The following is a 16,176-nucleotide window of genomic DNA, read 5'->3' as shown; positions in this document are numbered from 1 at the left end:
TATATGACGTCAAGAAAGCGGTGTTTTTTAAATGAGTACATAATTGTTCCGCTACAGTAACTAAGTAGTGGTTGCTTTGAGACAACAAAAAAATCTTGCTTTTAAATGATTAGCTTTCTTGCTGTGGTTTTCAGAGTTTTCTTTAAAATCGGCCTGGGCGTTTACACGATTTTAATAAATAAGCGCTAGCGGTTGTTAATTAACACGTTTTATCGCATTATGCGTTAATTAACTAAGGATGATTACTCGAGAAATAAATTTATGAAACTTGTCTTCTCTTATCTTCATTTTGAGAAACTTGTTTGAACTCTAGGGCCCATTTTAAACATCACATTTCACATGTGCCGAATCTAATGTAAATGAGCGAAAACAATTGATTTTTCTCATTTGTATTAAATTGGGCACGTTTAAAACGGGTCTAACTTACATTCTCTCGTAACATGAACGTCTTCAAAAAAAAAAAAACTCATTAATGGTTATTACATCTACAAACCTTGTCTGCACTAATGCGGCAATGATTGCGAAATGGCAACTAAAAATAAAACATTATTGCATAACATAAAGTTTTTTTTTTGCAACGTAAGAATTTTCCAGAAATCGAATTCTATTTATCATATGATTTCTCTATAAAGTAGTGGAGCGAGGTAATTATCTTCATCACCAACCGTATTGGTTGTTTAGTTTTAATGGTAAAGAGGGTTGTTTTGTCTTTACCCAATGAGAAGCAAGCACATTTGCTGATGCTGGCGGAGGAACTCTCTTATCTTAGTCCTGGTCAGGCAAGAAGAAGATTGAATACCTCTACTATATTTTCTCTTTTCTTTTACAAAGACAAGGCGTTTAGATTGCCGCATCAATAATGAAATTCATCTTCTTTGTCAGCTACCTACTCGGGGTATTTTTTGCCGTAAGTCCTGATCTTTCTTCTTTATTTATTTTGTGTCATGTAGTTTTTATTTTCTGAATATGAGTGCAACTTAAGGAATACATACTTTACAATACAAATTTATTCTGTTTTGAAAGCGCAAATTAACTGTTCGTTGATAGTTTATTTCATGCTTTCGAATCTTAAATATTATTTCCTATTTGTTGACAGAAAGATTGCAAATTTAATGCTGTTTCTTCTTGTTTTTCTTTTTTTTTTCTCCAACCGTGTTGAAAAAAATAGAATTAGAAATTTTCTCTTTTCTTTCTAGATCCCTGTCTCAACCGTGAGGATGCAGGTCCGCCCAGAAGGTAAATCAATTTCTTGCTTTAAACGAATTTTATTTCTTTGTCGTTGCATTCTGGGTTCATATTTCAAGAGGCAAGTGTAAAACAATCATTCAAACGGCATCAAGTGTTCTTATAGACTTGGAAAGATCCAGAATTCCCACTGGAGTCTACTCTTCTTGTTGCTGTAACCCGGTCTTCGCAAACTGACGTGGTTTAAACATCACATTTAAAGGCCAATTACGAGAACAATTAGAGTAAAATGTATACCGTAAAACACAGTTGCAACACTTAATATAAATATCGCAATTTCTTGCCATTTTTGCTGACTTGGTATTTTTTGTGTAACGATTCTTGAACATTGGTAAATCTCGGAAGGTACATTTATTTTGTCGCTTTATGGAGTTTGCAAAACATCTGAAATTAGTGCTTCTCTGCGAAGAAAGGACGTTTTTCTAGTGCTATAAAATATTTAAAAGTCTTTGCTCCAGAAAGATTTATGTAATTAATAATTGTGTGCATTGGTTTTAAATTAATTATTTAGTTTATGCAGAAACATAGAAGAAGGAAAAGAATCAATTGAAAGCCTGTGAAAGACCCTGATATCTATTCTTTGGATAATAGTGCTTATTTTTAAAGTGCGTTTAAAATTTGTAGGTGGCCTTAGTATTGTTAAATCAACTGATCTAACTTCCCAGAAATTGATCAGGGAATGTTGAATGGATGATTGTGCAATAAAGTGGTTAAGAGCATAAGGTTTTAATTCTTTGAACGATTAGTTTTTCATGGTCCTGAATGCCGGTCGAAGTGTTTCTAACCTAGTTCTAGTTACTAGCTCAGATCTGGTAAATGTGCCTGTCTATCTTGATTTGTGGTATGAGATTCTTGCAGGGTTGTTTAGAAGAGATATCTCTAGCAATTAGGATAGAGCGGTTTTCAATTTAGTTCGGGAAAACCAAGATCGAAGTGATTTCTTTAGCTAATCACAACAGGCAAAAAACAATTAACCGTTTCATTCCCAAGATCTGAATGTTAATTCTCCTTACTGAATGCCATAAGTTACTTTTTTCTGTCAGTTATGGGAATTTGATAATATATCTACAGAAAAAAACCTGTTGATGAATTTATTTATTCTTGTTACCAGTCTGTTAACCATATATTAAGCTTGTGAGGAGAAAATTTGTACCAATCACTCTTTGGAGATAAAGGGGTAAATGAGCCAATCACAACGCTAAGAAAATATTTAGACCAACCAATACGTGAATTGATGCAAAACCAAGGTTAAAAAGCAAAATAAATGTCGGCAGCAAAAAAAAAAACTTTTTCGATAGCAAAATTGATTTTGGAGTGGATTGAAAAGCGTTTTTGCAAACGAATAAGTGGTTGGGATACTTGAGTCTCAGTGAGCATGCGCCGGGTTCAAATCCCCTTCTGACCACCACACTTTTTGAACAACCAGCCGGCTGCGTCCTCCCAGTTTGATTTCCCAGCGCTGTTGCGTTTATTTCAATTGCTACCTTCCATCCACATCTTCAATGACAAGCCTCAAGATTTAACAATTCCTCCTCACGATTTTCTTATCGCCTTTCGTTCTACAGAGTACTTGGGATGCTTCACAATTATTGAAGAGAACCGTATTTTTCTTTCAAGTCCCGGAGATTATAACCTGCAAGATATAAGCCCTCTGCACTGTATTAGACAGTGCGGCAAAAAATACCGCTATGCTACCTTGCAAGAGGGAAACATCTGCTTGTGCGCAGACTCCCTGCCAACCGCTGGCCAGGTCGATGATTCTGATTGCGATAAGCCATGCCCAGGCCACGAAACATGGCCGACCGAGGATCAGGACTCTCTCAAGTAAGAATTATAATAAGACTTCATGAGTGGAGGATACGGCAGGTCTTCTGTAGCTTAAAAGAATCTTCTTTACAAAGATGCTCAAATTCCTGGTTCCTGATAGCTTTGTAGAGTTAAACACTTGCAACGTCCACGTGTTTCACATAAACCATCACATTTTTTGGGCGGTTTCTGTGAAATCAATTTGGTTTAATTTGGCTTCTAGACTATTGAAGTCAATAGGAATCAAAATGGACCTGCGAGCTGCTCTTTTTGTAAGGAAAGGGAAAAAACATTGGCGTGGCCTGCACTGACCACCAACATAACAAAGGAAACTGATTACAATTAAACAGGGGTGGTTACAAGTCGTGGCTACAAGCTAAAAATTCAAAATGAAACGGTTAAATGACCAGCAGTCATATTGTTTTCTCTTTTACCAAATCAACGTTAACCCACGTTGTTTTGGCACTTCATCACGGCTGTTTTGACTACAAATCCTTGACAGATGTTAGTTCTTTTCATTGTCACTTATTTTCTTCGAATTGATGTTGTCCATTCATTTAAAAAAGCAGCTACGAAAAGTGCTTGCATACGATGTAGAAATAAACCCGGCTGCCTCTCGCCTTTCTCCCTATCAACCTCTCTTTTTCAGATGCGGTGGCCGATTACGTAACAGTATCTACTCTGCATCCGATCGAATCCTGGGACTGCATCTTGTCAAGAATGCACGTCTGCCTGTCCTGAAGCCCGTGACAATATCTGGGAACTTGACTAATGGCAAGAACGTAACATTTACCTTTGAACTCGGTGATGGATCACTATCCTTGCAGCCTGCAGATCAGCCGCAGATTCGCCATATTTATGACCAGCCGGGGTCTTACATTGTTTCCATGGAAGCAACCAATCCTGTCACGGGATCAATCACAGTGTCAAAGGTGAGAGAAACAAAACCACAGGGGAACCAAAAAAAACCAACCAACGTTTTTTTTGTTGGAGATGGACGGCTTTGCAAATGCTTTCGAAATGTTTAAAAAAGTTGTTTTATCAACGACGATGATCTTTCGCGTAGAAAAACGTTCTTTTATAATAAAAAGAATAAACTCTAAGAAAATTGCGTAGCAACAAACAGTAAAAAAGTTCGCACGTTGTTTAAATTCGTCGTGGTTTAAATATATTTAACTTTGCTTGTTTCTTCGATAGGTGTTTGACATAGACGATCCCCTTGGACCTGTAGAATTGCATTGTCCACACTCAGTTCCCTTAGGAGCATGGGTAGAGTGTAATGGCTCCCTCATCCGCGGAACGCGAATTAATAACACTTTCTCCTTTGAAGATGGACTGTACGAATCGATTTCTTTGAGTGAGTCAATGTAGTAGTCATTTACTTTTAAGGCCCATGTTCACCCAAAAGACATCGCGCGCTTGTGTTGTTGTATTGAAATAGTTCCAACGTTTTGATTGGGTACTCGCCGGTGATTTTCGGGTTTTCCGTCTGTGAGTTATTCAAAGCGGCGCGCAATGTCTTTTGGGTGAACATGGGTCTTAAATTGTGTCCTGGTAATCACGATATCTCAGGAACAAGACGGATCATAAATTTACTTGCTATAGAAGGCGCGTAACCAAGCCAAGCTCGTTGCTGTGGGAATCTTGACTTTTTCCGTTTTAGATGTTTGCAACTATCAAGAGTGGATTTAAAGTGACCCCCCTTTGTCTCGACATTGTAAATAGACATAAAGATTTCCCGCTTACCTATTAGAAGTGACGTAACTACGGAATCAAACAGAAGTAGACCGTTTCTGAGCTTAGCCTCTTTCTCTAGGCGAGTCCAAGAGCGAAATCGTTTTTATGAAAGTCTTTCTTTAATCTTCTAAAAGGGAGAACTTATCAGAACCATCACTGTTCCACTCTTGAAGAAGACGAACTCGGTTTTGCCACACTCAGTGTTTTGCTCGTTACTGAGCTCACTTATCAATTTCAGGTTCCCGGTATTACAGCGCTGGGCCAAGAATTCCCCGAGAGAATCAGTCCTTTTATTCGAATTCGTCTGCAAGCCCCCAGGGAGCAATAGTCTCCCCAGCTTACGAATTTCGTCACGACGGGAAAGTCACCGAGTGGGAGTTTGAAGGAGTAAAAACCGGGAATGTCAAATTGCAGGTATGATTGAGATCTTGTATGATTCATTCTTATATTTTAAGTCAATATGTTCTGGCAACTACAGTAGATGACTTCAAGTTCAGTCCGCAGTTACCCCGGCCCTATCCCATTCAATTCGTTACTTGTTCCGTCATTCTGATGCCACTCCTTAGGAAAGGATTCTTTGAGGTCTCATTTTTAACAATCTTTTCGTCGGTTGTTAATTTTCTTCTTTTTTTCAAGAGAATCAGTTTGTTAAAATCGGCTTTCTGAATTACAGAGAAAAACTCTTTAGTAAATAATGTAATCTAGTGCGTAATATAACTAGAGCCTTTCTTACTCGTCCATTTTCGCCAGCTAGACGAGACCCTACTTTTCAAAATAACCGCCCTTCCACATACCCCGTCTCTGCTCTTATATCGAAGGTGGCGGGAGCCAAATGCAATTCACGCCCTTCCCATCTCCCTTTTCGGTATTGCTGCCACTTATTTGCGATGTTAACCTTTGGATTTGATTCCAAGTGCTAGGACGGCTACAAGTTTCTCGGTTCCAAGCAGTGGGACTGAGGAAACGTTTAACCTCCAAATCTGCGTGTTCCTTTCCGGATTACAGTTAGGCTTACCTTCAGTTCCATATTCTTCTCTGTATTCCTTTTTAATGGCTATTATTTTTTTCCCTTTATTTTAGATCTTCCGTCCACGTTGCTTTTCAGGCGAGAGTTACTGTTTTTCCAACAAATCATGTATGTCTACCAATGGAACTTGTCAACCAACGAAAAAGAAGACGTGTCAACCGTACGAAATTTTCTGTATCTTTCGTCGTCGCTGCATTACGAACTCTACAGAGACAAAGATTTCCTGTGAATCTCAGGTGCCTTACCAGACCGACGCACCTCGAGCAGATTACGAGCTAATATCGGAAAATCGAATCACCATCGAGGACGTCGGCCATCATATCGAAAGCTTATCGCTCAGCGAGCAGCCGACAGTCCAACAAGGAGATGTACTAGGATGGACGTCCGAGGGCGGGGAGCTCGCGTTTAGTGTCGTAACCCCAGCTGATGGGGCCTCGTTTGTGTTTGAGTACGGCAGTCATCCAAACATTGGCGAAAAACTACTGAGGACGAGTAATCCCAGCATGCACCGCCGGCATTACATCATGGCAGCTCACTATGTGCATGCTGCAGATTTTGTCATACGACATCTCTACAATTCCACAGGGATTAAAAAGCTTACATCGAACATCACGGGAACTTTGTCTGTAGCCGTTGATATTCCCGTGGGAGATCAGATTACTATGACGCATCGCACCATTGTCAATACTCATGACGCCGTTGTGTTTAATATACCATGGCATTCTGGCTCCAATATCTCCTACATCTGGGATTTTGGCGATGGTAACAGCTTGCGTACTCAAGTGAACTCAACTACCCACACGTATGCGACCCCAGGAACCTACTATGTGACTCTTATTGTGGCTAACTCTGTGAATCAGAAGGTTCTGAATACAGTTGTATATGTGTTTGACTTTATTAGTGGCTTGCGATTCTCGAAGCCAATCGAAGCCAAAGCAATTGGTTTGGCAACTGAAATCCAGTGGGAATCAGCCGAGGGGACAAATGTCACTTACGTAGTAGATTTCGGAGACGGAAGTCCACGTTACGAAAAGGTTACTGCCCTTGAAGCAAGTCGAAGTGGATTCATCACTCACTCATATGCTGCCGTAGGAAATTACACGGTGACTTTATTCGCGTTTAACCGGGTTGGCCCCAACATTTCCATCAGTTCTCAAGCGTTAGTTGAAATACCGGTAACTGAGGTACACTTCACTCTCCCAGCTGCGCATGTCACTCAGACTGTGTATTTCGCAGTCGGTGACTTGGTGACGGTTAATCATGTTGTGCTCAATGGAACAAATGTTAAGTGTGCTTTTGACTTTAAAGATGGCTCCCCAATCACCATTAGCACAGAGTACAGTACAACCCACATGTACAATGATACTGGTACCTACAACGTTGAAATTAATTGTTATAATGCGGTAAACTCTGTTAAACGACTTCTCAATGCCACAGTGGTTGTACAGCATCTTGAAAAAATTACTGGCTTGGTATTGAATGCACCTCCAGCAGATTTTGGCACTGATTCCGAGGTTACCGTTTTGATGGACTACGGTACAACCGTCTTTTGTGACGTAAGCTTTGGAGATGGAGATACGCTCAAAATTGACTTCTCGCATCTTGGAAATGTGTTAGATCACCGTTTTCCAGCTGTTGGCTCGTACAACATCTCGGTCAAATGTCACAACCGTTTGGGTTACGAAGAGTACACATTCATCCATGATGTGGATATTGCAATAACAGACGTGTTGGTAGCAAGCGACAAGCGATTCATCCGAGTTCAGGAAAAAGTTTCAGTTGACGTCATAGTAAGGGAAGGTACCCGGATGAAATTCGCTTGGGACTTTGGTGACGGCAGCATGTACAGTGTTTACCGTGCGATCGCGAACGTAAACGAATCAGTAACTAGCACACACGCGTTCTCTCGCGCGGGCAAATTTCCCGTAAATGTCACCATTTTCAATTCTCTGTCAACAGTCTCTTCAGTATTGCCCTACAGTTTGGTGGCAGAGTATCCTGTCGAAAATATCGCTTTGATAGCAGATAGTCCTGTAAGGCTCAACCCAGGGCTCGTCACTTTTCAATTGAGCTTAAAATCCAACTCAACGGCTCCTACGGATGCAGTCTGCTCTTGGAATTTTAATGACGGATCCGGTTTCTTTGGTAAAGAATATCTAGAAATTTCTCCTATTAAATCCCATGAGCGCTTTCACACGTTTAAGCAAGAAGGGATTTTCACAATCTCCGTCAACATTTCAAATAACGTGAGCTACGCTGTGTTATCAGCTGAAGTTTATGTTCAAAAAATTATTGATGTCATCATAACTGTTGGTCGTATCGAGCAAGGGAAGTTGACTGAAGGATTTGGAGTCATGAAGAACTATTTCCGCTCTAACGAAGTTGTGTATTTTAACCTTACTTCGCAACCAAACGACGTGAGTTACATTTGGAACTGGGGTGATGGCTCGCCATTGAATATTACTGCTTCATCGAGTGCTTCGCACATTTACTATCGTAGCGGACAGTACAAAGTCGAAGTGACGGTTAACAATGTATTGGCAAAGTTACCAGCGGTCAAGGACGTAACCATCCAGCGAGCAGTTGGTGAAGTTGCAGTCACCTCCAGTTATCCTAACTTTAAGGGTGATCCGACGTATTTTACAATTGATATTGAAGATCCTGGAACTGATACTTGCATGATCTTAGACTATCGCGATTATTACAAAGGATTTTTCGGCGGCGAACACTGTAGGCCAGGACTACTGTCACCTCAGTTCATTTTTAACAAAATAGATGCCAATCAGACACAAATTAATGTCACACATGTTTATGGTACTATGGGAAGCTTCAATGTGACCCTCACCGCCAGCAATATCGTGTCCACCAAGAGTTCAAGTAATGTTGTGAATATAACAGGCACCCCGTGTGATATTCCCACTGTCAGGATTACTGGTGATGGATCTAATGATCCGCCTTCCGAGATACAGAAATCGGAAAAATTGCTGTTAAAATGTCATGTGACGTACAGATGTCCAGTAGCAACAAACCTTGTCTTTACGTGGAGCGCTTTCGAAGTTTCGTTTGCCGATCCACACAACGAAAGCAAATCGCTTGAGTTATCCGAGGATCTTGTTAGAATGGTGGAACTTCCGGCAACGGATCTCGATTTAGAGACCACTGATTTGATCATCCAGGAAAGGAAACTTCCGTTTGGTCTTATCAAATTCAACCTTAAGCTGGGTTTCATCGGAAAGGAGCGGGACTTGTCGGGCATTTTCGGAACACACACCGTTTGGGTTGAAGTGAAACGGTCGGAATCTGAAGCTGTTATTCGAGGTAGGCTCAAAGGAAATCCTTACATCCAAAATACTCGAAAAGTACTCCAATACGTGATAAGGTCACGTGGTGAGCTCAATCACATTGCCGGAATATCATGGAAACGCATAAGGTTTGCTCACAATTAACACAGGACATAGCATCGAGCGGAGCGTTTCTCTAGCCTCCACACAATTGTTTAAACCCGAAGAACCATTTGGGAAACCACGATCCTCTAATTATGAAAAGATGGGTCAGTGATAAGTTTCCGAGAAAAGTATAAAAGAAAAACATGACAAATTTTCATGTTTAGAAACTTTTTCTTTTTGGAGACACCCTCTCCGCTCCAAAAATCATTGATAAATCTGCGCATTTGCAACTTAAGCATCGTTTCACTAACCAAATTTACGTGTTACTATCACCTCTTGGCAGGAAGTGTGAAACGCTCTGTTGGTTATGAGTTACGATTGACCTTAGATGGATCGGATTCCAAAGACCCTGATGTCCCTGGTGACGTGACGGGCATTACGTTCCAGTTCAAACACAATCAATATTAAAGCAATAATACATGCTTGTGGGGTTATGTGCTAACTATAATAAAGATACACTACAGGAAATAAAAGCTTAAAACTAACTATGTGACAGACATAGGATATCTACACATAAGGGATAAGAAAAATACATCAATTTCTGTCCAAAGGTCATATTGCAAATACACCAAAAGGTAACGGTTGATTGACAAGTTCCTTGTGCAAAATGGTAGAGCATGTTTGGAGTCCATCAGGACCAAGATGAGAAGTTATGATAAAAACTCTAAACATAATTTTTAACAAAATTATTTTACTGGGATCAAAGCCAATGAGACCTTATATGCATGGGACACTTTCTAGCTGTAGCTCCAAATCACATAATATATTAATAAATTTTCCCATCTAAGAAAAGAACAAACATGTGGGGTGTAACCAAAAAAAGGCAATAAAGCTTCCTTTCAGCCTTTTCAGGAAAAACTATCCACTGTCAACCATACTTATTCAAAACAGATTCCTTGATCCAACAACACATGACAGTCCCCTAAAACCAAAATTACATCATTAATGCTTCCAGAAAACAACAGTCTAAAAAAAAGGATTTGAAAAACATTTACGAACCTGAATCTATAGATATCTATATACATCTGTACCTACACTTCTGTTCTTCCAAACATTATTTTAACTAACATGGATTTTGATTTTGATTTTAAACTCAAATTAATTGCAAATCCATAACTTGGTAACTACTTGAACGCAAGGATCGTTGAGTTGTGACTGCTAAAAAGTACAGTAACTTAGACATTCACCAGAAAAGGGAATATAAATGACCTTACAAGCAGCTATTTAAAATATTTGATACTAGGGTTACGTTCCCAATGACACAATCACATTCAAAATCAAATTCACATCTGATCGAATCATTTATCATTCATGTAGAGGTGCCGATCGTAAGTGAGTAACGCAGAAAAAAATAACCTGCACGTTGAACAATATTGCCATTTCCCTGCCACCTGGTACAAGCCAATTCACACATGAACGGAAACCTTGGGAATCCTCCTTTCTGCACATTACAGTAACTTTTTGTACCCGGTGGCAACAAACTTTCCACATTAAAAATTGCGTAAAAAACTCACCTGTTTCGCAGCTCTTATCCCACGAAATAAAATTTTCCAGGAGCACATTTTCCGAGGATACTAGTTGGATTGGAGTTGCAAACGTGTTACAAAACATAATCGTTCTCTAAGAATACATTCCACTTGAAACTGGCGTTAAAACTAGCGTTGATCGCTCTAAAAAGAACGGAAACCAACAAGCTACCGATTCTCAAACGGGAGCCATTTTTCTGTTCTTCTCGGGAGTGCTTTTTCATGAGAGCCAATGATAGTCCCGGAAACGTATCACGTGCCATTTTGCGCGACTCATGCGCAGAGATTTTCCGCCAGTGAACTTCTGACCACCACACTTTTTGAACAACTAGCTGGTTGCGTCCTCCCAGTTTGATGTCCCAGCGCTGTTGCGTTTATTTCAATTGCTACCTTCCATCCACATCTTCAATGACAAGCCTCAAGATTTAACAATTCCTCCTCACGATTTTCTTATTGCCTTTCGTTCTACAGAGTACTTGGGATGCTTCACAGTTATTGAAGAGAACCGTATTTTTCTTTCAAGTCCCGGAGATTATAACCTGCAAGATATAAGCCCTCTGCACTGTATTAGACAGTGCGGCAAAAAATACCGCTATGCTACCTTGCAAGAGGGAAACATCTGCTTGTGCGCAGACTCCCTGCCAACCGCTGGCCAGGTCGATGATTCTGATTGCGATAAGCCATGCCCAGGCCACGAAACATGGCCGACCGAGGATCAGGACTCTCTCAAGTAAGAATTATAATAAGACTTCATGAGTGGAGGATACGGCAGGTCTTCTGTAGCTTAAACGAATCTTCTTTACAAAGCTGCTCAAATTCCTGGTTCCTGATAGCTTTGTAGAGTTAAACACTTGCAAAGTCCACGTCTTTCACATAAACCATCACATTTTTTGGGCGGTTTCTGTGAAATCAATTTGGTTTAATTTGGCTTCTAGACTATTGAAGGCAATAGGAATCAAAATTGACCTGCAAGCTGCTCTTTTTGTAAGGAAAGAGAAAAAACATTGTCGTGGCCTGCACTGACTTCCAACATAACAAAGGAAACTGATTACAATTAAACAGGGGTGGTTACAAGTCGTGGCTACAAGCTAAAAATTCAAAATGAAACGGTTAAATGACCAGCGGTCATATTGTTTTCTCTTTTACCAAATCAACGTTAACCCACGTTGTTTTGGCACTTCATCACGGCTGTTTTGACTACAAATCCTTGACAGATGTTAGTTCTTTTCATTGTCACTTATTTTCTTCGAACTGATGTTGTCCATTCATTTAAAAAAGCAGCTACGAAAAGTGCTTGCATACGATGTAGAAATAAACCCGGCTGCCTCTCCCCTTTCTCCCTATCAACCTCTCTTTTTCAGATGCGGTGGCCGATTACGTAACAGTATCTACTCTGCATCCGATCGAATCCTGGGACTGCATCTTGTCAAGAATGCACGTCTGCCTGTCCTGAAGCCCGTGACAATATCTGGGAACTTGACTAATGGCAAGAACGTAACATTTACCTTTGAACTCGGTGATGGATCACTATCCTTGCAGCCTGCAGATCAGCCGCAGATTCGCCATATTTATTACCAGGCGGGGTCTTACGTTGTTTCCATGGAAGCAACCAATCCTGTCACGGGATCAATCACAGTGTCAGAGGTGAGAGAAACAAAACCACAGGGAAACCAAAACAAACCAACCAACGTTTTTTTTGCTGGAGATGGACGGCTTTGGAAATGCTTTCGAAATCTTTGATCAAGTTGTTTTATCAACGGCGATGATCTTTCGCGTAGAAAAACTTTCTTTTATAATAAAAAGAATAAACTTTAAGAACATTGCGTAGCAACAAACAGTAAAAAAGTTGTTTAAATTCGTCGTGGTTTAAATATATTTAACTTTTCTTGTTTCTTCGATAGGTGTTTGACATAGACGATCCCCTTGGACCTGTAGAATTGCATTGTCCACACTCAGTTCCCTTAGGAGCATGGGTAGAGTGTAATGGCTCCCTCATCCGCGGAACGCGAATTAATAACACTTTCTCCTTTGAAGATGGACTGTACGAATCGATTTCTTTGAGTGAGTCAATGTAGTAGTCATTTACTTTTAAGGCCCATGTTCACCCAAAAGACATCGCGCGCTTGTGTTGTTGTTTTGAAATAGTTCCAACGTTTTGATTGGGTACTCGCCGGTGATTTTCGGGTTTTCCGTCTGTGAGTTATTCAAAGCGGCGCGCAATGTCTTTTGGGTGAACATGGGTCTTAAATTGTGCCCTGGTAATCACGATATCTCAGGAACAAGACGGATCATAAATTTACTTGCTAGAGAAGGCGCGTAATTATGCCAAGCCCGTTGCTGTGGGAATCTTGACTTTTTCCGTTTTAGATGTTTGCAACTATCAAGAGTGGATTTAAAGTGACCCCCCTTCGTCTCGACATTGTAAATAGACATAAAGATTTCCCGCTTACCTATAAGAAGTGACGTAACTACGGAATCAAACAGAAGTAGGCCGTTTCTGAGCTTAGCCTCTTTCTCTAGGCGAGTTCAAGAGCGAAATTGTTTTTATGAAAGTCTTTCTTTAATCTTCTAAAAGGGAGAACTTATCAGAACCATCACTGTTGCACTCTTGAAGAAGACGAACTCGGTTGTGCCACACTCAGTGTTTTGCTCGTTACTGAGCTCACTTATCAATTTCAGGTTCCCGGTATTACAGCGCTGGGCCAAGAATTCCCCGAGAGAATCAGTCCTTTTATTCGAATTCGTCTGTAAGCCCCCAGGGAGCAATAGTCTCCCCAGCTTACGAATTTCGCCACGACGGAAAAGTCACCGAGTGGGAGTTTGAAGGAGTAAAAACCGGGAATGTCAAATTGCAGGTATGATTGAGATCTTGTATGATTTTCCGTCATTCTTATATTTTAAGTCAATATGTTCTGGCAACTACATTAGATGACTTCAATTTCAGTCCGCAGTTGACCCCGGCCCTATCCCATTCAATTCGTTACTTGTTCCGTCATTCTGATGCCACTTCTTAGGAAAGGATTCTTTGAGGTCTTATTTTTAACAATCTTTTCGTCTGTTGTTAATTTTTTTTTTTTTTCAAGAGAATCAGTTTGTTAAAATCGGTTTTCTGAATTACAGAGAAAAACTCTTTAGTAAATAGTGTAATCTAGTGCGTAATATAACTAGAGCCTTTCTTACTCGTCCAATCCCATTTTCGCCCGCTAGACGAGACCCTACTTTTCAAAATAACCGCCCTTCCACATACCCCGTCTCTGCTCTTCAATCGAAGGTGGCGGGAGCCAAATGCAATTCACGCCTTTCCCATCTCCCTTTGCGGTATTGCTGCCACTTATTTGCGATATAAACCTTTGGATTTGATTGCAAGTGCTAGGACGGCTACGAGTTTCTCGGTTCCAAGCAGTGGGACTGAGAAAACGTTTAACCTCCAAATCTGCGTGTTCCTTTCCGGATTACAGTTAGGCTTACCTTCAGTTCCATATTCTTTTCTGTATTCCTTTTTAATGGCTATTATTTTTTTCCCTTTATTTTAGATCTTCCGTCCGCGTTGCTTTTCAGGCGAGAGTTACTGTTTTTCCAACAAATCATGTATGTCTACCAATGGAACTTGTCAACCAACGAAAAAGAAGAAGTGCCAACCGTACGAAATTTTCTGTATCTTTCGTCGTCATTGCATTACGAACTCTACAGAAACAAAGATTTCCTGTGAACCTCAGGTGCCTTACCAGACCGACGCACCTCGAGCAGATTACGAGCTAATATCGGAAAATCGAATCACCATCAAGGACGTCGGCCATCATATCGAAAGCTTATCGATCAGCGAGCAGCCGACAGTCCAACAAGGAGATGTAGTAGGATGGACGTCCGAGGGCGGGGAGCTCGCGTTTAGTGTCGTAACCCCAGCTGATGGGGCCTCGTTTGAGTTTGAGTACGGCAGTCATCCAAACATTGGCGAAAAACTACTGAGGACGAGTAATCCCAGCATGCACCACCGGCATTACATCATGGCAGCTCACTATGTGCATGCTGCAGATTTTGTCATACGACATCTCTACAATTCCACAGGGATTAAAAAGCTTACATCGAACATCACGGGAAGTTTGTCTGTAGCCGTTGATATTCCCGTGGGAGATCAGATTACTATGACGCATCGCACCATTGTCAATACTCATGACGCCGTTGTGTTTAATATACCATGGCATTCTGGCTCCAATATCTCCTACATCTGGGATTTTGGTGATGGTAACAGCTTGTACACTCAAGTGAACTCAACTACCCACACGTATGCGACCCCAGGAACCTACTATGTGACTCTTATTGTGGCTAACTCTGTGAATCAGAAGGTTCTGAATACAGTTGTATATGTGTTTGACTTCATTAGTGGCTTGCGATTCTCGAAGCCAATCGAAGCCAAAGCAATTGGTTTGGCAACTGAAATCCAGTGGGAATCAGCCGAGGGGACAAATGTCACTTACGTAGTAGATTTCGGAGACGGAAGTCCACGTTACGAAAAGGTTACTGCCCTTGAAGCAAGTCGAAGTGGATTCATCACTCACTCATATGCTGCCGTAGGAAATTACACGGTGACTTTATTCGCGTTTAACCGGGTTGGCCCCAACATTTCCATCACTTCTCAAGCGCTGGTTGAAATACCGGTAACTGAGGTGCATTTCACTCTCCCAGCTGCGCATGTCACTCAGACTGTGTATTTCGCAGTCGGTGACTTGGTGACGGTTAATCGTGTTGTGCTCAATGGAACAAATGTTAAGTGTGCTTTTGACTTTAAAGATGGCTCCCCAATCACCATTAGCACAGAGTACAGTACAACCCACATGTACAATGATACTGGTACCTACAAGGTTGAAATTAATTGTTATAATGCGGTAAACTCTGTTAAACGACTTCTCAATGCTACAGTGGTTGTACAGCATCTTGAAAAAATTACTGGCTTGGTATTGAATGCACCTCCAGCAGATTTTGGCACTGATTCCGAGGTTACCGTTTTGATGGACTACGGTACAACCGTCTTTTGTGACGTAAGCTTTGGAGATGGAGATACGCTCAAAATTGACTTCTCGCATCTTGGAAATGTGTTAGATCACCGTTTTCCAGCTGTTGGCTCGTACAACATCTCGGTCAAATGTCACAACCGTTTGGGTTACGAAGAGTACACATTCATTCATGATGTGGATATTGCAATAACAGACGTTTTGGTAGCAAGCGACAAGCGATTCATCCGAGTTCAGCAAAACGTTTCAGTTGACGTCATAGTAAGGGAAGGTACCCGAATGAAATTCGCTTGGGACTTTGGTGACGGCAGCATGTACAGTGCCTACCGTGCGATCGCGAACGCAAACGAATCAGTAACTAGCACACACGCGTTCTGTCG

General features: G+C 40.9%; 1 protein-coding gene across 1 annotated transcript in view; it reads left to right on the top strand.

Moving 5' to 3' along the window:
- The first annotated feature begins 84 nt into the window (after positions 1-84).
- Positions 85-16,176, top strand: part of LOC137976790 (uncharacterized) — a 62,348-nt gene continuing 46,256 nt past the window's right edge. The window contains exons 1-12 of the mRNA XM_068824133.1: positions 85-907; positions 1,197-1,236; positions 2,811-3,069; positions 3,701-3,983; positions 4,249-4,408; positions 5,027-5,202; positions 5,869-9,133; positions 11,259-11,517; positions 12,149-12,431; positions 12,689-12,848; positions 13,467-13,642; positions 14,321-16,176. The exon at positions 14,321-16,176 is cut by the window's right edge and continues 184 nt beyond it. Coding sequence (XP_068680234.1) covers positions 860-907; positions 1,197-1,236; positions 2,811-3,069; positions 3,701-3,983; positions 4,249-4,408; positions 5,027-5,202; positions 5,869-9,133; positions 11,259-11,517; positions 12,149-12,431; positions 12,689-12,848; positions 13,467-13,642; positions 14,321-16,176 — 6,965 coding nt within the window. The 5' untranslated portion in view covers positions 85-859. The remainder of the gene's footprint in view (positions 908-1,196; positions 1,237-2,810; positions 3,070-3,700; positions 3,984-4,248; positions 4,409-5,026; positions 5,203-5,868; positions 9,134-11,258; positions 11,518-12,148; positions 12,432-12,688; positions 12,849-13,466; positions 13,643-14,320) is intronic.

Source organism: Montipora foliosa, chromosome 11 (genome assembly GCF_036669935.1).
Source record: "Montipora foliosa isolate CH-2021 chromosome 11, ASM3666993v2, whole genome shotgun sequence".
NCBI lineage: Eukaryota > Metazoa > Cnidaria > Anthozoa > Scleractinia > Acroporidae > Montipora > Montipora foliosa.
Note: the sequence above shows the minus strand (reverse complement) of the source record. Positions and strands in the feature narration are given on the sequence as shown.